Genomic DNA, 23,826 nt, shown 5'->3' with positions numbered 1-23,826 from the left:
CACATTTTTCTACAGAAAGCATCAACAGGGGGCGCCTGGGTGGCTCAGTCATTAAGCATCTGCCTTTGGCTCAGGTCATGCATGATCCCAGGATCCTGGGATAGAGCCCTGCATCGGGCTCCCTGCTCCACGGAAAGCCTGCTGCTCCTGCTCCCACTCCCCCTGCTTGTGTTCCCTCTCTCACTCTGTCAAATAAATAAATAAAATCTTAGAAAAAAAGCATCCACAGATTTCATCATTATAACTCAAGGTTTAAGATCATCACTGAACTATAAAAAAAGACACTAAGTTAAATTTAGATTTGAAAACAGAGGATGGGGTAGTATTCTGCAGTCAACAAAAACAAGAGTAGCCATAAATCCTAGTATGCCAGAATAATACTCATTTACACCAACCCCTCATCCAGTAGGTCACCCTTGGCTCTCGAAAGTGGCTTGGTTTAAAAATAGACTCAAGAAACAAATAGCAAATCTGAATACACCAAGTAAAGAGATTGACTCAATAATCAAAAAAACTTCCCACAAAGAAAAGCCCAGGACCAAGATAGCTTCACTGGTGAACTCTACCAAATGCTGAAAGAAGAATTAACAACAACCCTTTGCAAGACCTTCCAAAAAATAGGAGGGAAGACTTCCCAACTCATCCTCTGAGGCCAGTACTGTTCCTACCAAACCAGACAAAGATATCACAAGGAAAAAAAAGCCCACAAAACTATAAACCATTATTCCTTATAAATACAGACACCAAAATCTTCAACAAAATACTAGCAAATCAAATCAAGCAACATATAAAAGGATTATACACCATGACCAAGTGGGATTTATCCCAGAAGAGCAAGGTTGGTTCAACATACCAACAAACAAAAAAACTATCAACATAATATACCATATTAACAGAATACAAGAGATAAACCATATGATCCTCTCAGTAGATGCAGAAAAAGCATGACAAAACCAACACCCTTTTGTGATAAAAACACTCAACAAAATAGAAATAAAAGAGAGCTTCCTTAAAGTGATAAAGGGCATCTATAAAAATCCCACAAGTAACATACTTAATGGTGAAATGCTGAACACTTTTCCCATGAGATCAGGAACAAGACAACAATGTCTGCTCTCTTGGGTGCCTGGGTGGCTCAGTCATTAAGCGTCTGCCTTCAGCTCAGGTCATGGGATGGAGCCCGGCATCGGGCTCCCTGCTCTGCGGGAGGCCTCCTTCTCCCTCTCCCATTCCCCCTGCTCGTGTTCCCTCTCTCACTGTGTCTCTGTCAAATAAATAAATAAAATCTTTAAAAAAAAAAAAAAAAAAAAAAGAATGTTTGCTCTCACCACTTCTATCCAACATTTTACTAAAGGTTCTAGCCAGGGCACTTGGCAAGAAACAGAAAAGAAATGAAGGACATTCAGATTAGGGTGTGCCTGCTGGCTTAGTGGAGCATGTGACTTGACTTCGGGATCCTGAGTTCAAGGCCACACTGAGCATAGAGCTCACTTAAAAAATAAAAATATAATGAAAATACATGAACACTGAATAATATACAGAACTGCTGAATCACTATATTGTACAACTGAAACTAATATAACACTGTATATATGTAGGGGTGCCCGGGTGGCACAGTCAGTTACGCTTGGTTTCAACTCAGGTTGTTATCTCAGGGTCTTGAAATTGAGCCCCGCATTGGGATCCATGCTTGGAGCAGAGTAGGCTTAAGACTCTCTCTCCCTCTCTTCCTGCCCCTCCCCACCCCGGCACGTGTACACGTTCTCTCTCTCAAATAAATCTTTAAATAAATAAATATATACATAAAATGGGAAAAGGATATGAATAGACAGTTCTCCAAAGAAGATATGTGAACACCCAATAAACATGAAAGGATATTCAAATCACTAGTCTTGAGGGAAGTTCAAGTCAAAACCATATGAGACCACTTCATACCAACTAAGACAGCTAGAATCAAAAAGAAAATATTGTGTTTGTGAAAGTATGGAGAAATTAGAACCCTCACACATTGCTGGTAAGAATGTGGAATGGTACAGTCACTATGGAAAACAGTTTGGCAGTTCTTCAAAAAGTTAAAGAGTTACCTTAAGACCCAGCAAATCCACTCCTAGACACATACCCAAGAGAACTGAAACATATTCATGCAAAAACTTGTACACAAACACTAATAGCAGCACTATTCCTAATAGCCAAAATGAATGAACCCAAATGTCCATCAAGGAGTACATAAACAAAATGTGGTATATATTCATAGAAGGGAATATTATTCAGCCATAAGGACCAAGTATAGAGGGATGTTACAATATAAACCTTGAAAATATTATGCTAAGCACATTTCCAGACTCAAAAAGCTACGTATCATGTGATTCCATTTACATGAAATTTTCAAAATAGGCACATCCATACAAAGAGAAAGATTAGTGTTTGCCAGGGGCTGTGGAACAGGGGAAATAGGGAGTGACTGGCAATGTGAAAAGGGCTTCTTTTGCAAGTAATGAAAATGTTCTGGAATTAAGACAGTGGTGATGGTTGCACAACTCTGAATATATTAAAAACCACTGGTGAATTTTATGATTTGTAAATTATATCTCGATTTTTTAAAAGTGGCCTACTTCAGGCAAAAGACTATATAGTCACCTGAAGTAAAACCAACTCTGTTTTCCTCAAGTGTATCTTCTCTCTTCCCTCTGATCCTCCTACCCTAAACCATACTTCTAGGGAGATAACTCTTCAATACTATTTCCAAATAAGTGCTTTACATACTCTTCTGTATTTATAAGGTAATTGGAATATAAGAAGCTTTCTCTTCCCAAATAATTCAGTCCAGAAGTAAGAAGGTAGTCTGGGCAATGCCAGAATCTGCGCAGGGAGAGGTTAGAGACTGATTCCATCCAAAGTGAGTGATCACTCAAGTAAACATACTAATGACAGACAAAGCCTGGTTTCTGTAGAAGAGAACTATAAATATGGGAGAGGAAAATACTACAGTAAGCCCTGTGGCATTGGACTGGAATTGGGAGTTATGGGTATGAATTCAATGTGTCAATTTACATAGACAGAAATAAATGTGAACATATATTCCCTAAATCTGAACACAAAACTAACTGGAAAACTGGCTTAATTCTAGGGCTGGAACAGGGAAATACAATATGAACATGGAACATAATCTTGACCCAGAAAGTAAGGTAATACCCAAAGAATGATGAATGCATGTTAAAAGAACACAGAAGCCATCCTGAAGCAGCTCCCACTGGCCAAACCTGGGAAACTTTGAGCATCAAAAGAAATAACAGTAACAAATTATAACACATTGGGTAAGACAGGAATCCACTGGTTCATAATAAACCAGAAAATCTGATAAGGAAATCTCAAAGTAACTGCCCACAAGAAAGAAAGAAAGAAAAGAAAGAAAGAAAAGAAAGAAAAGAAAGAAAGAAGAAAGAAAAACTTAATTACAAAGAGAAAAAGAATATAATGGAGAGGTCTGGTAGATACTACCTTAATCAAGGTATCAAAGTTAGTATCAAGATACTTGGGTGGCTCTGTTGGTTAAGCGTCCAACTCTTGATTTCGGTTCAGGTCATGATCTCAGGGCTGTGAGATCAAGTCCCGCGCGTTGGGCTCCGCACTGGGCGTGGAGCCTCCTTAACATATTCTCTCCCATTCTCTCCCCCACCCCTCCTGCCCCTCCCCATCCTGTCTCTTAAAAAAAAAAAAAAGATTCAAAGTAAAAAGTTAGTATCACTGGTAATGGGACAAAATGAAATTAAATGTCACTTGATAGAATAAGAAAACACAGCATCACTTCACTTACCTTCCTGCCAAAGTGTCTAAGATTAACCTACTTCATGACCAAACATCAAACAAACCCAAACTGAGGGGCAGCCTATAAAAATTACTGACCTGTATCTTCAAAAGTGTAAAAGTCAAGGAAAGAATGAGGAACCACAGTATTCCAAGATGAAGGCAACTGAAGAAATCTGACAACTGAATGTAAAACATGATTCTGAACTAGACCTTTGGCTATAAAGGACACTGTACAGACAACTGGCAAAATATGAATGGAGTCTGAGGATTAGATGGTAGTAATGTCACAATGTCAACTTCCTGGTTTTGATGGTTGTACTGAGCTATACAGAATATGCTTGTAGGAAACATACACTAAAGAATTCGGGGGTGGGGGCGCCTGGGTGGCTTAGTAGGTTAGGCGGCTGCTTTCAGCTCAGGGCATGATCCCAGGGTCATGGGATCAAGCCCCACATTGGGCTCTCTGCTCAGCAGGGAGCCGCTTCTCCCTCTGCTGCTCTGCCTACTTGTGTGTGTGTGCTCTCTCTCTCTCTCTCTCTCTCTGTGTCAAATAAATGAATAAATCTTAAAAAAAAAAAAAGAATTCAGGGGTGATGAGACATCTGCAACCTTCTCAAATGGTTCCACAAAGATAGTTATTTACGCTGTTCTTGCAACTTTTCTGTAAAGATGACATTTCAACTACAAAATTCAATGTGTATGTGAACATAAAATGAGCCGGTATAAGCAAAAGTAAACAAGAGCAAACTCAGATTTTATGTATTCATAGGAAGAAAAGTAAATGCATAATTCCAGTCATACCTATTTTGGACTTATCTGAAATGACCAATAAACTAAACTTTAACATACTAACTTTACATATATAGGCACACATATGATATATTCAAGATTGAAATGTAACATGTAATTCCTTGATTTTTTAAGGTTTTTATTTTAATTACAGTATAATTAACATACAGTGTTATATTAGTTTCAGGTGATATATAGTGATTCAACAATTCTGTACATTATTTAGTGCTTATTGTGGTAAGTGTACTCTTTAATCCCTAGCACCTATTTTGCCCACCCACCTCCCCTCTGGTAACCATCAGTTTGTTCTCTATATTTTTAAAGATTTTACTTATTTATTTATTTGAAAGAGAGAAAGAGAGAGATCACGAGCAGGGCGGAAGGGTAGAGGGAGAAGCAGACTCCCCACTGAGCAGGGAGCCCGATGTGGGACTCGATCCCGGGACTCCAGGATCATAACCTGAGCCGAAGGCAGCTGCTTAACCAACTGAGCCACCCAGGTGCCCCATACCACCTCTTTAACCATTCATCTGTCACTGGACATTTGGGCTGCTTCTATAATTTGACTATGCAATAAACATAGAGGTGCATATAACCTCTGAATTAGTGTTTCTGTACTCTTTGGGTAAATACCCAGTAGTGTAATTCCTGGATCATAAGGTAGTTTCATTTTTATTTTTTTGAGGAGCCTTAAACTGTTTTCCACAATGGCTGCAACAGTTTGCATTCCCACTAACAGTGCGGAAGTGTTCCTTTTTCTCCACACCCTCAGCAACACATGTTTTTTGGTTTTTATTTTAGCCATTCTGACAGGTGTGAGGTGATATCTCATTGTAGGTCTGATTTGCATTTCCCTGATGGTAAGTGATGGTGAGCATCTTTTCATGTGTCTGTTGGTCATCTGGATGTCTTCTTTGCAGAAATGTCTGTTCATGTCTTCTGCCCATTTTTTAATTGGATAATTTGTTTTTTAAGTTTTGAGCTGTATAAGTTCTTTATATATTTTGGATACTATCCTTTTATCAGATATGTCATTTGCAAATATATTCTTCCATTCAGTAGGTTGCATTTTAGTTATTTATTTCCTTCACAATGCAGAAGCTTTTTATTTTCATGTAGTCCCAATAGTTTATTTTTGCTTTTTTCCCCTGCTTCTGGAGACATATCTAGAAAAATGCTGTTATGGCTAATGTCAGAAAAATTACTTGGGCTCTCTTCTAGGATTTTTATGGTTTCAGGTCTCATATTTAGGTCTTTAATCCATTTTGAGTTTAGTTTTGTGTATGATTTAAGGAAGTGACCCAGTTTCGTTCTTTTGCATGCAGCTGTCCAATTTTCCCAAAACCATTTGTTGAAGAGACTGTCTTTTCCCCATCACATATTCTTGCCTCTTTTGTCAAAGACCATATAACTGTGGGCTTGTTTCTGGGCTTTTTATCCTGTTCCATTGATCTTTGTGTTTGTTTTTGTGCCAGTGCCATGCTGTGTTGTTTACTATAGCTTTGTAGTGTAACTTGAAATCTGAAATTGTGATACCTTTAACTTTGTCTTTCTTTTTCAAGAGTGTTTTAGCTATTTGGGGTCTTCTGTGGTTCCATACAAATTTTAGGATTATTTGTTCTAGTTCTGTAAAAAATGCTGTTGATATTTTGATAGAGATTGCATTAAATCTGATTACTTTGTGTAGTATAGACACTTTAACAATATTTGTTCTTCCAATCCATGAGCATGGAATGTCTTTCCATTTCTTTGTGTTGTCTTCAATTTCTTTCATCAATGTTTTATAGTTTTATGTTTTATAGTGTACAGGTCTTTCACCCCCTTGGTTAAGTTTATTCCTAGGTATTGGTGCAATTGTAAATGAAACTGCTTTCTTAATTTCTCCTGTTGCTGCTTCATTATTAATGTAGAGAAATGCACTAACAGTTTTTTGGTGGAGTCTTTAAGGCTTTCTATACATAATACCATGTCATCTGCAAATAGTTAAAGTTTTACTTCTTCCTTACCAATTTGGATGCCTTTGGGTGACTGGGTGGCTCAGTTGGTTAAGAATCTGCCTTCAGCTTGGGTCATGATCTCAAAGTCATGGGACTGAGCCCCGCATAGGGCTCCCCGCTCAGCGGGGAGTCTATTTCTCCCTCTCCCTCTGCCCCGTGCTTGTGCTTTCTCTTTCGCTCTAACTCAAATAAATAAAATCTTTAAAAAAAAAAAAAAATTTGGATGCCTTTTATTCCTTTTTCTTACCTGATTGCTAGGACTTCCAGTACTATGTTGAATAACAGCAGTGAGAGTGAACATCTTTGTCTTGTTCCTGATTTTGGAGAAAAGCTCTCAGTTTGTCAACACTGAGTATAATGTTAGTTGTGAGTTTTTCATATATGGCCTTTATTATTTTGAGATGTGTTCCCTCTAACCCTACTTTGTTGAAGGTTTTTATCATGAATGGATGTTGTATTTTGTCAGATGCTTTTTCTGCATCTACTGAAACGATCAAATGGTTTTTATCCTTTTTCTTACTGATACGTATCACGTTGATTGATATACCAATATTGAACCACCTTTGCATCCCAGGAATAAATTCCAAGTGATTGTGGTGAATGATGTTGGATTTGGTTTGCTAATACTTTGTTGAGGATTTTTGCATCTCTTGTTCATCAGAAATATTGCCCTGCAGTTCTCTTTTTATGTAGTGTCTTGATCTGGTTTTGGTCACTTTTTTACCCTGCCTCAACATTCTTTGGATTCTACACTAATGTCTACACACTAAATATGACAAAAAGACATGAAAATCATAGGACTAACTTACTTTACACAGATGATCCTGGCCAAACACTTCACTTGATCAAGTTCACTATCTTCACCAATAAACTGAACTGTTTGCAAAGTATCAATTTTGTTTCATTCTGGGGTTAAATTTGGCCACATGACAAATACCTGAGAGTCTTTTCTATGCTACTGATGTCATAAAATTGTAGAATTATGTGAGTTAGCACTTTAAGAATATCTAAAATTTTATCTAGAGGTCATTTTCTGAATAGCTTTCATCTACCAGCTATTGTTCTTCCAGTTCAACTCACATAAGGTATTTCGGTGACAGCAAAAACAGAAAGTAAATCTTACTAAAATTTAATCTTAATGCCTAGATTTCTCGGCTTGGGAAAGATAAACTACAACTAAAAAGAACAGGTATTAAAAGTTCTAAGGTGGGGCACCTGGGTGGCTCAGTAGGTTGGGTGTCTGCCTTTGGCTCAGGTCATGATCGCAGTGTCCTGGGATCGAGCCCCACGTCAGGGTCCCTGCTCAATGGGGAGTATGCTTCTCCCTCTCCCTCTGCCACTCTCCCTGCTCATTCTCTCTCAAATGAATAAATAAAATCTTTAAAAAAAGAAAAGTTCTAGGGCGCCTGGCTGGCTCAGTCAGAGGAGCATGTGATTGTGTTCTTGATCTCGGGGTCATGAGTTCAAGCCCCATGTGGGCTGTAGGATTACTTAAATAAATAAAACTTTAAAGAAAAAAAAAAAGAGTTCTAATATTGGCTTTACTAAAAACTCGTTATGACCAGAAAAAAGTACTATATGTGTATCAAATGAGGGAAAAAATATTAATGGATCTAGTAATTCAGTAATTACTGATATTAACAAAGAGCAAATAATACAACTTAGCAATGTCTACATGTCTATTTCTTTCCGCAATTACAATAGTCCCCCCCTTATCTGTGGGAGATACATTCCAAGACCCCTAGTGGATGCCTGAAACCACAGATAGTACCAAACCCAATATATACTGTATTTTTTTCTATACATACTTATAATAAAGTTTAATGTATAAATTAGGCACAGTAAAATATTAATAACAATAAACTAGAACAATTTTAACAATATACCATAACAAAATTTTGTGAATGTGGTCTCTGACAGTATCTTATTGAACCATACTCACCCTTCTTTTTGTGATGCTATGAGATGATAAAACACCTACATGATGAGATGAAGTGAGAGGAATGGTGTAGGCATCGTGATGTAGCGTTAGGCTACCAATGACCTTCTGACAACATGTCAGAAGGAAGATCATCTGCTTCCAGACTGGGGTTGAACACGGGTAACTGAAACCATGGAAAGTGAAACCATGGAAAGTGAAACCATGGATAAGGAGAGACTACTGTATTTATGTATCCTAAGGAAAGAAGGTACCTGAAACTTAACGTTGGCATATTTCTACCTCTTTTCCTTCACAACCCCTCAAAAAAAGGGAAGCTATGAATTATTTATCCCTAACATCATTTATTTTTTCATTGACTGTAAGACTGTAATTCTATTATTTGAAAGATGACTGATAAATAATATTAAACTCAACAGTCAACCAGGCCTTTATATCAAACTAAGCAGTGCACAAGAATTTAATTTGATAAATGTTTCATGTGTCTACTACATGTTGGGCAACACAGTAAGTAAGACGAATTCCCTGCCCTCAATGGGTTTAGTCTAATCGGAGAGAAATAACATTAAAATGAAAAATAAAAGAAATACCTCCTATACAAACTCCACCCAGAGATGAGAACTCTGAAACTATGGGAAATAGCTTTGCAAATTTTTTTATGTATATATGTGTATATATATCTTTTTTTTTTAAATAGAAAAACTCAAATATATTGTTCTGTAACCCTTTTCTCTACATTATTCTATGTCAATTAGTATATTTTAAAAATCACCATTTTTAATGAGCTGCAGAGTATTCCATTGTATGGGTGTGCCAAAATTTAGCCAGTACTCTGTTGCTAAATGTTCATACTTAAATTCTTTTAACTCAGGAAGGGGGACTAGGGGTATGGAAATCAGAGAAAAAAAAAAACTACAGCTAGCATTATTAAGAGCTGTAAATTTAGTCAAGATGTTCTATAAAGCCAACTAAGGAGTTCATCTCCAAAAGATGTGAGTTTTTAATAGTATCTTATGGAGGCATTCTAGTTAATTTATTAATCACACCAAATGAATGAATGCCCCACTCCAAAAAGAACTTGAGAATTCTTATATATTGTTCCTATGAGTCCTAGATACTACAATTAGTGTGTCACTAAACACACACACATTAACATACACACTCCTCCATCACAGACTTCCAGAACACAGAGCTTAATGTCTTGATAGCCTTTTCTCTACCCCCTCCCCCTCCCTGCTACTGTGAATATCCTATTCCAGGCCTTAACATTACTTTTATCCCCAGTATTTGCAATGACACTTTCTGACTTCAATCTCTGCCTGTTCCAAATAATCCTATACAATATTTCCATATAATACTTCCTGAAGCAAAATATAACCTCCTTGCTAAAAAAAAACCCTAATCCCAATTCTTAGAGAATAAATATTGCCCGTCTATTATTTAATACTTTTGGTATTCGGTTTGGCCAATAATCCGCCTTCCAATCTTATCTACTACTTTCACTCAAACACCCTCCAGTCAAATTCTAGTACAGTACTCAGATCTTTGAAAAACCTCCAACTTCCTACTGTATCACATATACATTTCTCTCATCTGAAATGCACATGGTCAAAGAACATTTATAGAATCAAAGATCAGGAAGGGATCTTGAAGATAACCTAGTCTACTCTCCTTAATTTGCAAATGAGTAACTTCTATCACTTACACAAGAACCCACAAAACTCCCATTTTAGCACCCTTTCCATTACACAGTGGTTCTCAAACTTTAGTATGCCCAACTACCAACCCAGGGGTTATTAAAAAGACAGAATTTCCGGGGCACCTGGGTGGCTCAGTTGGTTAAGCGCCTGCCTTTGGCTCAGGTCATGATCCTGGAGTCCCAGCATTGAGTCCCACATGGGGCTCCCTGCTCAGCAGGGAGTCTGCTTCTCCCTCTGACCCTCTCCCCTCTAGTGCTCTCTCTCATATTCTCTCTCTCTCAAATAAATTAAAAAAAAAAAAAAAAAAAAAAAAAAAGACTTCCTAGCCTCAACTGCAAAGATCATTCTCTAATAATACGGGCTAGGACCAGGAATCATGTTTTTAACAAGCACTTCAGGTTACTTTTTTTTTTTTTTAAGATTTTATTTATTCAGGTTATTTTGAAGGGGTCAAAGCTTCAGACCATAATAAGAAAATCAGAAAAGAGAATGCAGTAAGAATATGTAGCCTTGCAGCACTTAGCATGTCATCTGAAATTTTCCATTTCTACCCCCACATTGGAAACTCTAAAAAAACAGCTACTCACTGCTACTTGTGCAGAATCCATAAATCTCAGTCCAAAATAGTCACTTTCAATAAGGTCCAAATGGTACATTATCTGATCAAAGAGCTCTTGTCCTTTGGCTTTTTTCTGAAATAGTAAGAAAATAAATTAATCAATAAATGACTCACAAGATCAACAAGGCTGAACTGAAGATGGTTTTAAAAAGTTATATAAGATCTAGGGGTGCCTAGGTGGCTCAGTCAGTTGAGCATCCAACTCTTGATTTCAGCTCAGGTCATGATCTCAGGGTCCTGAGATCAAGCCCCACATTGGACTCCATGCTCAGTGGGGAGTCTACTTGAGATTCTCTCTGTCCCTCCCCTGGCTCATGCACACACTTTTCTCTAATAAATAAATAAATCTTTATAAGATTTATTTAAAAAAACATTACTTGCAATACCAAAAATACTACCATATATCAGGTAACGTGTAAGATACTATAATTTTCCAATAAACTACTTAAGGCCAAAAGAGAATTTGTGATCTATATGCACTTTTGCAGAAAGTGTTACTTCCAATCAACCAACAAACATCACCTTGTACTAAACATTGTACGGGGAAACGCTTGTCAATTTTTAGTCTCTAATTCAAAGGAGCTTTATAATGTGATTGGAAAGAAAAAACACAAGAAAACTTAGAACACTGAAGTATGAATCATGTGAAACTATATACTTGCCAACAGATTTTAGAGATGAGATAGTCACAGAGACTAGAATCATCGGTGAAAACTTGGGAGATCAGCCTTAAAATGGAAAAGAATGTAAGGTAGGAAATAGCAAAAATAAAAATAGAAAGTGGGAGGAAATATGGCACAGTGAAAAAATATGGACATCAATGGAGAAGATACCAAATGGGGAGGGAGGGTCAGTAATAAGCAAAGAAACTTGTTCGGAAAAAGCAGTTTTCAAAGTGTGGTCTCAGGACCCAAAGGTTCCCCCAGATAACTTTCAAAAGATCCACAAGGTCCTAGGATTCTCCTCATGTAACTCAATCAAAATAATATATTGCAACAGAGTAAATGCAGAAGCAGAAAAGTATGTTCTGCTAAGTATGTTCTCCTAAGTATGTTCTCTTAGACCAGACATTAAAGAGATAGGCAAAAGTGCGTAAGACAATGCTACGCTTCTCACTAAATTATTTTTTTGTTTAGTGAAATAGTTGTTTTTCACAAATACTTGTATGTTAAAAGAAAAAAAAAATACTTGCATGTTACCAGGGCGCCTGGATGGCTCACTGGGTTAAGTGTCTGACTTTGGCTCAGGTCATGATCTCAGGGTCCTGGGATCCAGTCCTGCGTCAAGCTCCCCACTCATCGGGGAGTTGGCTTCTCCCTCGCTCTGCCCACACCCCGCCCCATGCTCTTGCGTGCGCGTGCACGCTCTAATAAAATCTTTTTTAAAAAAATACTTGTTTGTTACTTATGTTATAACTTCCAAGGGGTAGATTACTGCTGGTTTAAAATTAACCAATAGATAAATGTTTAATTTTCCAGTTTTAATTTCTAATAAGGTAACTATCAATAGATACAACCCACTTAAGCAAAAGCATTGTTGGGATCTCAATTTTCAACGATTTTCATACACATCCTACCCATGCCCCTCCTCCTATGTAATTTTAAATTATGATTTAGGATGTTTCTTGTAAAATATATATATGCACATACACATACCACACACACTTTTTTTTTTTACTGAATCATCAATCTCTGCCTTTTAATGGACATCTTTATTTCAATTTGTATTTTTGCATTTCCTGCACTTTTTACCACCTTTCTTTCTGATAAATAAAAGTGCTAACCAAATATCCCTTTACCAAGAGAAGAACTTTATCACGCCCTCATGCCCATGATCTCCCCTCCATCCAATCCTCATGTTTATGAACATACTTTCTCTTATTTCTTTTCTCTGGTTGTGGCTAATTTTTTTTAAGACAACAATCTTTATTTTAGTATTTTGAGCATTCTTTACACTCTTACATGTATACATTACATATATCTAATAGCATCTGCTAGATTTGTTTCTCCACTCATCTGAGTTCTTCCTACAGAAATGTTCCCCATGTGGGACTTTGTATGGCTAATCTTTAAAGGTCTTCTATGTTTGAGAATAGTTTAATCATGTTTATACTTGAATGACAATTGTCTCCTTACAAAAATTCAAGGTTCAAAGTTACTTTCTTTCAATACTCTCTTCAATATTCCAAATGTATTAACTTTTTCTTGCAGCTTATGTAACTGTTGAAAAGTACGATGACAATTTGAATTCTGGTCCTTAAAATGTTATTAATTCTCTTGGTAGTAAGCTTTTAGACTTCTCTAACTCTGATAGTCTTAAATTTCAATATAATGTATCTAGGTGTGTTTTGTTTTGTTTTTCCTTAACTGTATTTGCTATTCTATTGGGCTTTTAAATCTGCGATCTTTTATCTCCCTTTAATTCTGGGAAAACAATTTATTTCAAGTATTCTTCCTCTATTTTTTCCTCTATTTTAAAATTCCTACCTAAGTGCTGGCACTTCTACTTTCTTTTTCTTAAACATATGTTCATTTAATACAATTACTCTGAAAATTATGGTTTATTTGTCCATTTAACAAATACTTAAGATGGAAAAAAGTTCAGAAAGCTTTAGTAATATGACAAAAATTGCATGGCTAAAAAATGACAGGCTAGAATTTGAATTCTGCTGTCTCCCAAGCTCCAATTCCCTAAGGGTTACATACCACAACGAGATTTTACCTTGAATGTCGCCTCTCAGATCAGTTAGATACCCCCACCTTATTACAGCCTTGTCTCTAACTTGTTAATAAAATTACTCTCGATGCCTAGGTTCTCCAACTACATGGAAACTTCCGGTACACTGACCCCACTTATTAACATTCATCAGCTTCCATTTCCCCTTTTTAACATAACGTGAAATTTGTCATTTTAGCATATAGAATTCAATGCCATTAAATATATTCCCAACGTGTACAACCATCACCATATTCATTTCCAGAACTTTTCATCATACCAATCAGAAACTCGGTACCCATTAAACAACCATTCCTCACACTCCCTCCGTTCAATCCCTAATAACCTCTTTCCTACTTTCTGTGGCTTGTGAAATTGCCTAGTCTACATATGTTACAAATCATACAATCTATGTCCTTTTGTGCCTGGCTTATTTCACTTAGCATAATGTTTTCAAAGTTCATCCATGTTACAGCAGGCTCCAAAATTTCATTCCTTTTTATTTTTTTTTAAAGATTTTATTTATCCATTTGACAGAGAGAAACACAGCGAGAGAGGGAACACAAGCAGAGAGAGTAGGAGAGGGAGAAGCAGGCTCCCCACTGAGCAGGGAGCCCGATGTGCGGCTCGATCCCAGGACCCTGGGATCATGATCTGAGCCGAAGGCAGATGCTTAACGACTGAGCCACCCAGGCGCCCCTCATTCCTTTTTAAAACTGAATAATATTCCATGCGTGAGGTGAGTGGAGCCAGAGTTGAGACCAGAGGCCGAACTCGGGATCTGACAAGATGGCCAGGCTGCCCCGCAGGATTATCAAGGAAACCCAGCGTTTGCTGGCCGAACCAGTTCCTGGCATTAAAGCAGAACCAGATGAGAGCAACGCCCGTTATTTTCATGTGGTCATTGCTGGCCCCCAGGATTCCCCCTTTGAGGGAGGGACTTTTAAGCTTGAACTATTCCTACCAGAAGAATACCCGATGGCAGCCCCTAAAGTACGTTTCATAATCAAAATTTATCATCCCAATGTAGACAAGTTGGGAAGAATATGTTTAGATATTTTGAAAGATAAGTGGTCCCCAGCACTGCAGATCCGCACAGTTCTGCTATCAATCCAGGCTTTGTTAAGTGCTCCCAATCCAGCTGATCCATTAGCAAGTGATGTAGCAGTGCAGTGGAAGACCAACAAAGCCCAAGCCATAGAAACAGCTAGAGCATGGACTAGGCTATATGCCATGAATAATATTTAAAATCGATCTGATCATCAAGTGTGCATCACTTCTCCTGTTCTGCCAAGACTTCTCGCTTTTTTGTTTGCATTTAATGGACACAGTCTTAGAAACATTACAGAATAAAAGCCCAGACATCTTCAGTCCTTCAGTGATTAAATGCACATTAGCAAATCTATGTCTTGTCCTGGTTCACTGTTGTAAAGCATGAGCAGAGGCTAGAAGTACCAACTGGATTGTTGTGAAACGTTTAAAAGCAGTGGCCCTTCTCTGCTTTTATTCATTTCCCCCATCCTGGTTTGAGTATAAAGCACTGTGAATGAAGGTAGTTGTCACAGTTAGCTGCAGGGTGTGGGTGTTTTTATTACTTTTTTTGAGGAGGAGAGGTTGTTTTATTTTAATTTTATGGGCTCCTTTCCCCCTTTTTATGGTGATCTAATTGCATTGGTTAAAAGCAGCTAAGCAGTTCTTCAGAATATGCTCTCTAGCCAAGTCTAACTTTATTTAGACGCTGTAGATGGACAAGCTTGATTGTTTGAACCAAAATGGGAACATTAAGCAAACATCACAGGCCTCACTAATAATATTGTTGACTTTGCAGTCAAGGGTAGAATCCTTCCTTCAAGAAAAAAAGCTTGGGACTATTTTGTATGGCTTGTCTGGAAACTTGTGTAAATCTTATGTTTTAGTAAAATATTTTTTGTTATTCTAAAAAAATAAAAATAAAATAAAAGTGAACAATATTCCATTGTAAGTATATACCATGTTGTTTATCCGTTCATCTCTTGATGAACATTTGAGTTGTTTCCACTTTTTGGCTACCGTGAATACTGTTATAAACAATGGCATACAAGTATCTGTTTGAGTCCCTGCTTTCAATTATTTTGGGTATATACTTAAGAGTGGAATATGATAATTCTATGTTTAACTTTTGAGAAACTGCCCAACTGTTTTCCGTAGTAGCTGCACCATTTTGCATTCCTACCAGCAATGCATAACGTTCCAATTTCTCTACATCCTACCCAACATCTGTTATTTTCTGGTGTTGTTTTGCTTTGTTTTGTTTGATACAACCATCCTAATGCATGTGAAAGGGTATCTCATGTGATTTTGATTTGCATTTCCCTAATGCCTACTGATGTTGAGCATACTTTCATGTGCCTATTGTGCATTTGCATATTTTCTTTTCTTTTTTTTAAGATTTTTTTTTTTTTTTAAGATTTTATTCATTCATTTGAAGCTCCAACGTGGGGTTTCATCTGAGGATCCGGAGATCATGAGCTGAGCCAAAGGCAGACACTTAACCATCTAAGCCACCAAGGTGCCCCCCCCTTTTTTAATAAAGATTTTATTTATTTGTCAGAGAGAAAAAGAGAGTGAGCACAAGCAGGGGGAGTGGCAGGCAGAGGGAGAAGCAGGCTCCCCACTGAGCAGGGAGCCCAACATGGGGCTTGATCCCAGGACCCTGAGAACACGACCTGAGTCAAAGGCAGACGCTTAACCGACTGAGCCACCCAGGCGTCCCAAGCATTTGCATATTTTCTTTGGAGAAGTATCTATTCAAGCCCTTTGCACATTTAAAAGAAAAATTTTATTAAAGTATAGTTGACATATAATATTAAATTAGTTTCAGGTGTACAACAGTGATTCAACGATTATATAAAGTACAAAAGCTCACCACAATAAGTGTCGTTACCATCTGTCACCATACAAAATTATTCCAGTATTACTGACTATATTCCCTATGCTCTACTTTTTATCACCCTAACTTGTTTATCTTGATCCCCTTTACCTATTTTAGCCACCCTCCTTACCCCACCACAAATTCAATTTTCAGCTGCATCTAGAACATCACTTGCTGCTTATATTCTTCTTTTCCTTCCTCCTAACAAATTATTCCAGGTTACCACCTCTTTCAAACCCGATCCTCACTTCACATCCTGGTTTCTGAAGATTAAGACCAACAAGATATTACCTTTTCATCAGGCTTCCATCTTTCCCAGCATAAAATGGTAGTCTTTTCTAGAATGTTCACCCTACAATCTCTGTGTATATAAACCAATTCCCGAGAAACATTTTTCTTATTCATTTAACAAACTCAGATCTCCCTATCCAGCCATTCTCTAGCTGCTGTTCTTTCCTTCCTTCCTTTTACTACCAAATCTCATGGCAATCCCCCAACTTCCCTTCATGCACTTTCCCAACAACTAAACACTATTTATTAAGCACCTACTAGGTACAAGGGACTATGCGAAGTCCCAAAAATAAGATTATCCCCAACAATTTCTTTAAACCCTCTAAATCTGGCTTCCCAACACACCATTCCACTGAAGTTCCTTTTTTCACTTCATTCTTTTACTCCTCTCTCAATGACAGCTGACTATGCTCTCACAATCTTCCACACAATCAATATCACCCACCTCCACCAGGGCTGAATTGTATCTTACTCAGTTCTAGTATTTATTAGAACTCTCCCTCCACATGTACTAAACATTCCTTTTGCTGCAGTCTCCGTGCCACTATTAGTCTACAGGCCCACTGTCTTGTGCCTTTGCTACTATACAGTCTCCAGGATTTTTTTTCCTACAAAGAATCAACAGGGCGCCTGGGTGGCTCAGTTGGTTAAGCGACTGCCTTCAGCTCAGGTCATGATCCTAGAGTCCCTGGATCGAGTCCTGCATCCGGCTCCCTGCTCGGCAGAGAGTCTGCTTCTCCCTCTCACCCTCCCCCCTCTCATGTGCTCTCTCTCTCATTCTGTCTCAAGTAAATAAATAAAATCTTAAAAAAAAAAAAAAAACGAATCAACAAAACTCTAAATCATGTCTCTTGAGTACTAAAAAACCTTATTTATTTTTAAGATTTTATTTATTTATTTATTTGATAGAGAGACAGTGAGAGAGGGAACACAAGCGGGGGGTGGGAGAGGGAGAAGCAGGCCTCCTGCTAAGCAGAGAGCCCGATGCGGGGCTCAATCCCAGGACCCTGGGATCATGACCTGAGCCGAAGGCAGACACTCAATGAATGAGCCACCCAGGCACCCATCCATGCATTTTTTTAAAATAGCTTTGAGATATAGTTCACATACCGTACCATTCACCCATTAAAAGTACAAAATTCAAAGGTATATTCACAGATATGTACAACCATCACAATTTTGGAACATCTTCATACCTCGAAAAGAAGCCTTGTATCTTTTAGTTATTGCCCCAACCACCATTCCTACCAACCCCTCAAGTCCCTACCCAACTGCCCTTAGCAACCACTAAACCACTGATCTTTTTTTTTTCCTATAGATTTCTTTATTCTGGATTTTCGTATGAATGGAATCATATAAATATGGGGTCTTTTGTCACTGGCTTCTTTCACCTAGCACAAGTTCACCCATGTAGCATGCATCAGTACTTCATTTCCTTCATGGCCAAATAATATCCTGTTATATGAATATAACACATTTTATTTATACATTCATCTTTTGACAAATAGTTGGGGTTTTTTTCCTATCTTTAGGAGAGTAAAAATAACATTGTTATGACTATCTGTAAGTTTTTGTCTAAACATATGTTTTCAATTCCCTTAGATATGTACCTAAAAGTAGAATTGCTAGGTCACATGGTAACTATGTTTAATCACTTGAGGAACTGCCAGGCTATATTCCCAAGCAGCTGCACAACTTTATACTCCTGCCGAAAAGTATAAGAAGGTTCAGATTTCTCCACATTCTTACCAACACTTAGTATTATCTGACTTTTTATTTTAATCTTCCTAGTTAGTATGTAGTATCTCATTGTGGTTTTGATTTGCGTTTCTCTGATAACTAAGGATGTCAAGCATCTTTTCATGTACTTATCAGCTATTTGTATATCTTACGTGCAGAAGTATACCTTATATTCAGATCCTTTGCCCATTTTTAAATTGGGTTATTTGTCTTTTTATTATTGGGTTGTAACAGTTCTTTATATATTCTAGACACAAATGCTTATCAAATATGTAATCTGCAATCCATTCTGTGTGAGAACCTTTTCACTTTCTTGATAATGGTCTTTGAGACACAAAAGTTTTTAATTTTTATAAAAGTCCAACTTATTTTTTTCTTATTTTGTTATTCATGTTTTCAGTGTCATATCTAAAAAACTGGTGCCAAATCCAAGGTAATGAAGATTTGTCCCTATTTTTTATTCTATGAGTTTTATAGTCTTAGCTCTCATGTTTAGGTCTTTGATCCATTTTGAGTTAATTTTTGTATACGGCATGAGCTAAAGTTCCCACTTCACTTCATTCTTTTGCATATGGCTATCTAGTTCTCCTAGCACCACTTGTTGAAAAGACTATTCTTTCCCTCACTGAATGGCTCTGGGACCCTTATCATAAATCAAGTGATCATAACCAAAGCAATTTTAAGGAAGAACAAAGCTAGAGATCTCACAATTCCAGATTTCAAACTATACTACAAAGCTAATGTTAATAAAAACAGTATGGTACTGGCACAGAAACAAACACATAAATCAATGGAACAGGATAGAGCCCAGAAATAAATTCAACCTTATATGGCCAATTAATCTACAATAAAGGAAGCAAAAATACACACCAGGGAAAAGATAGTCTCTTCAATGGATGGTGTTGGGAAAACTGGACAGCTATATGCAAAAGAATGAAACTGGGACTTAACTATAAGACCTAAAACCATAAAACTCCCAGAGGAAAATACAGGCAGAAATCTCTTGGACCCTGGCCCTAGCAATATTTTTCTGGATAAGTCTCCTCAGGCAAGGGAAACAAAACAAAAATAAACTATTAGAACTACATCAAAATGAAAAGCTTCTGCACAATGAAGGAAACCATCAACAAAATGAAAAGGCAACCTACTGAATGGGAAAAGATATTTGCAAATGATACATCCAGTAAGAGGTTAATATCCAAAATATATAAAGAATTCACACAACTAAATACCAAAAACAAAACAAAACAAAAAACCCACAAATAATTCAATTAAAAAACAGGGAGAGGACCCAAACAGACATTTTTCCAAAGACATACAGATGGCCAACAAACACATGGAAAGAAGCTCAACAACACTCATCATCAGGGAAATGCTAATCAAAACCACAGTGAGATATTACCTCACACCAATCAGAATGGCTAGTATCAAAAAGACAAGAAATAAGTACTGTGGAGGATGTGGAGAAAAGGGAGCCCTCATGCACTGTTGGCAGGAATGTAAACTGGTGCAGCCACTACGGAAAACAGTAGGACAGTTCCTCAAAAAATTAAAAACAGAAATACCATACAATCCAGTAATTCCACTGCTGAGCATTTATACAAAGAAAACAAAAATGCTAATTCAAAAAGATAAACGCACCCTTATGTTTACTGCAGCATTATTTACAATAGCCAAAATATGGAAGCAACCTAAGTGTCCACAGATAGATGAATCAATAAAGATGTGGTGTATATATACAAAGGAATACTACTCAGCCATAAAAAAAAAGAATGAAATCTCGCCATCTGCAACAACATGGATGGATCTAGGAGGTATTAAACTAAGTAAAATGAGTCAGACAAAGACAAATACCATGTGATTTCACTTACACGCAGAATCTAAAAAACAAATGAACAAAACACACACAGACAAAAGAGATTTATGAATACAGAGAATAAACTGATGACTGCCAGAGGAGAGGTAGGTGGGGGGATAGGCCAAATAAATGAAGGGGATTAAGAGGTACAAACTTCCAGTTATAAAATAAATAAATCACAGTGATGAAAATACAGCATAGGGAATATAGTCAATAACATTATAACAACTTTGTATGGTGACAGATGGTAACTACTTATCATGGTGAGCATTTCATAATGTATATATAATTGCCCCATCACTGTGTTGTACACCTGAAACTAATATAATATTGTATGTCAACTATATTTCAAATGAACGCTAGAAAATTTTTTTTTATTTTTTTACTTCTAAAGATTTTATTTATTTATTTGAGAGAGAGAGAGAATGAGAGAGAGAGAACACGAGAGGGGAGAGGGTCAGAAGGAGCAGCAGACTCCCTGATGAGCAGGGAGCCCGATGTGGGACTCGATCCTGGGACTCCAGGATCATGACCTGAGCCGAAGGCAGTCGCTTAACCAAGTGAGCCACCCAGGCACCCGATATATTAAGATTATTATCAATTGATTAACCAAACATTTTTTATTAATTTAAAACTTGGGAGATGCAGAATGTTAAAAGACTATTTACTAAACAATACTAAGTTCATAAATTAAAGTTTCTGTGGCATTTCCAAAGAGAAAATTTAAAAATCAGATAGAAATTTCTAACCTGATGCTTTTATCATTCACTGAAAGGCATTAGGCATTCTCATGGTAATTTGTTCTTTAAAAGGGGGGGGGAGCAAGCAAGTAGAAGGTACTTATATCCCTCCCCCAGTTTTAAGAGGAAGACAGAAGGAAGAAAATGACCATTGCTACTGGTATATTTTAATCTTAAGTCCATATATCTAAATTATCTATTTAATCACTGATAATCACTTACATATTGCCTGGGCAATCATCTTAGTTCCACAATGGCTCACTATGATCACTAGTGACCTTAATCCCAGTGGGAAAGGAGTATGTGTTTCATCCAATTTCCAAAATCAATTCTAAATCCTCTTTTGGAATCATACTAGACTGGTTGAGAAACTAAATCAAAAAAAAAAAAAAAGGGAAAACTTTTTTAGAAATTAATATTCCTCTGGTCTACTTTTGTCTGTTAGTAAAACAGTTTCGCTGGCAGGCCAATGCCCATTTTAAACTCATGCAAGCATCTAGAATTAGAGCCTAACTTAGGATTTCACCTGCAGAGCTGAAAAGGCAATTGATCTAGTTCCACAAAAAGTCAAATTTAAAACTCTTGGCTTTTTCACTGCAATTGTCTACATATGAGGTCAGCTAGCACTTCTGGCCTTGATCAAGCATCACATCCACCCTACTGAGCATACCAAGCATAGGAAACCATTCTGTACCAGTCACTAGCCATTTGTTCCACTACTTTAAAACCTCATGCTGTTTCTCCTCCACACTACACTGCCTCTTTAAAAAGATCCTTTACCAAGTCTACTTTCCTAGTATTTCCTAGCCTCTCCATCCACAACCCTGAGACTGCATACTTCAAACATTAGGTAATAAGAAACTTCTTTCCAGTCTCTTACACAGCAATCTCGAGCTTTTATCACATATCCAATGATATTTTAATGGAATAGTACACATAACCCTTAAGATACTTATCAAGAAAGAAATGAATATGAAAACTCCTCAAAGAAGTATCACATATTGGAATGCTTGACAAACCCCAAGAAGCCCTTTCAGGAAGAAAATGTAAACGCCTTCAAGTCTTCCAGAATCAAAAACCCTAAAGATGTCCAGTCTAACATAAAAAGATAATAAAACATACCCATGATGATTACTTCAAAACACTTCAAGAAATCTTATGTTTAATTTTATCACATTCCATTATTTTTAAAATGTGTAAGGTATATATCTAGTACATTCTAAATTATCCAATTAATCAGATTGTTCATTTAAATAAACTATCTAATTCCTCAGTCTCACTCAGTGAGTTAAAGGTCACAGTTAAAGGTTAAGTTAAAGGTCTTTCAGAGTTTATTCAACTGTATACTGTAGCAGCATTTAGGCTACCACCTTGCACAAAGACCTTTTTTATTGCATTTTGGGTATATAGGTGTATACTAAAAAGAATGTGTAGGGAGGGAAGACTATGAACATCCAATGACATATCAAATCATACATTTTATAGCTTAGTACATAAATCTTTTTTTTAAGATTTTATTTATTTATTTGAGAGAGAGAGAGAATGTGCACAGGGGAAGAAGCAGAGAGGAAGGGAGAGGGAGGGAGAAAGAATCTCAAGCAGACCCCCTGTGCTGAGTGCAGAACCTGATGCGGAGCTCAATCCCACAAACCAGAGGATCATGACCTGAGCAGAAACCAAGACTCAGAGGTTTAACCGACTGAGCCACCCAGGCGCCCCATTACATATATCTTTTAATGCAGAATAAAGACATTTGGTATTAGTAAATAGCTCAGAAAGAAACTCAACTGCACCCCAAACCATATAACTACCTCTTGCCCCTCAAAAAGGCATAAGTTAACCCTTTTCAAATGTATCAGACTGTTTCACATCGTGAGCTATAATTTTACATTCAAAACTACAAAAAGAAACCACCTAAAATTTTAATAAAATCACAACACCCTGTCTTGAAATAAAGATTACAGTGTATAAAAAACCTCCTCTGCAAACTACTTTGGAAGCAAAGAGATAAACAGAGCTGAGGAGTATGAAGTCCTTTTACTCCATTTCATTAAAATTTCTGCAAGCACACTAAAAATGTTGAAGAAATATGTTTTGAGAAAAAGTGAGGAGTGTTTTGAAAATTAAAGAAAAATATAGAGAATTAAAAATCTTATAGTATACATGTATCATTATTCCCAAATATTCTCATTGTTTTAATAATTGCTCAACAAGGATTGTGAGAAATCCACTAGAGTACCCTATGTATTGCCATCATAAAGAACACACATAAATTCACAAATGATCAGTGCCAATAACTACCCTATCATTTAAATATTTCAGGTAACTTCCACTAATCCCAGATAAGTATTATCGTGCTGGGTATCTTGATCCATGTACCTCAATGTTACAGTGCCTGATCCACACTAACCCATATTACCCTAATTTCCCCAGGAAGTTACCAGCAGAAAGTTCAAATGAAGAAAGTGGTCTCATATAGAATCTGCAAATGCTCAGCATGACCTACATACCGGCAAGTCCACACTAACATCAGTACCATCCAGAAGAGACACCCGACACGTGATGATGGACTTAGAGTCTCCAGCGGCAGGAATGTGTGTGGCAGCTCGCTGAGCTTCTCGGAGTCGTTCCTTCTCAGCATGTTTACGCATTGACCGACGCCCAAGTGTTCTACGGAAGAAGCTCAGCATTTTTGTCACTAATAAAAAGAGAGAAAAAGG

The 23,826-nt window shown here is 37.2% G+C and overlaps 1 protein-coding gene and 1 pseudogene across 1 annotated transcript in view; one reads left to right on the top strand and one right to left on the bottom strand.

Annotated features, from left to right (window-relative positions):
* Positions 1 to 23,826, bottom strand: part of EPB41L5 (erythrocyte membrane protein band 4.1 like 5) — a 145,457-nt gene that overhangs the window by 113,864 nt on the left and 7,767 nt on the right. Inside the window, exons 2-3 of the mRNA XM_028101374.2 lie at positions 23,617 to 23,804; positions 10,820 to 10,924 (exon numbers count right to left, since the gene is read on the bottom strand). Of these exons, the coding sequence (XP_027957175.1) occupies positions 10,820 to 10,924; positions 23,617 to 23,796 (285 nt within the window). The 5' untranslated portion in view covers positions 23,797 to 23,804. The remainder of the gene's footprint in view (positions 1 to 10,819; positions 10,925 to 23,616; positions 23,805 to 23,826) is intronic.
* Positions 14,356 to 14,814, top strand: LOC114207353 (ubiquitin-conjugating enzyme E2 N pseudogene; annotated as a pseudogene).

Source organism: Eumetopias jubatus, unplaced genomic scaffold (genome assembly GCF_037043125.1).
Source record: "Eumetopias jubatus isolate StellerSeaLion01/CBP00866 unplaced genomic scaffold, mEumJub1_p1.0 scaffold_3, whole genome shotgun sequence".
NCBI classification, from domain to species: Eukaryota; Metazoa; Chordata; class Mammalia; order Carnivora; family Otariidae; genus Eumetopias; species Eumetopias jubatus.
This window is presented reverse-complemented; position numbering and strand designations above follow the sequence as displayed.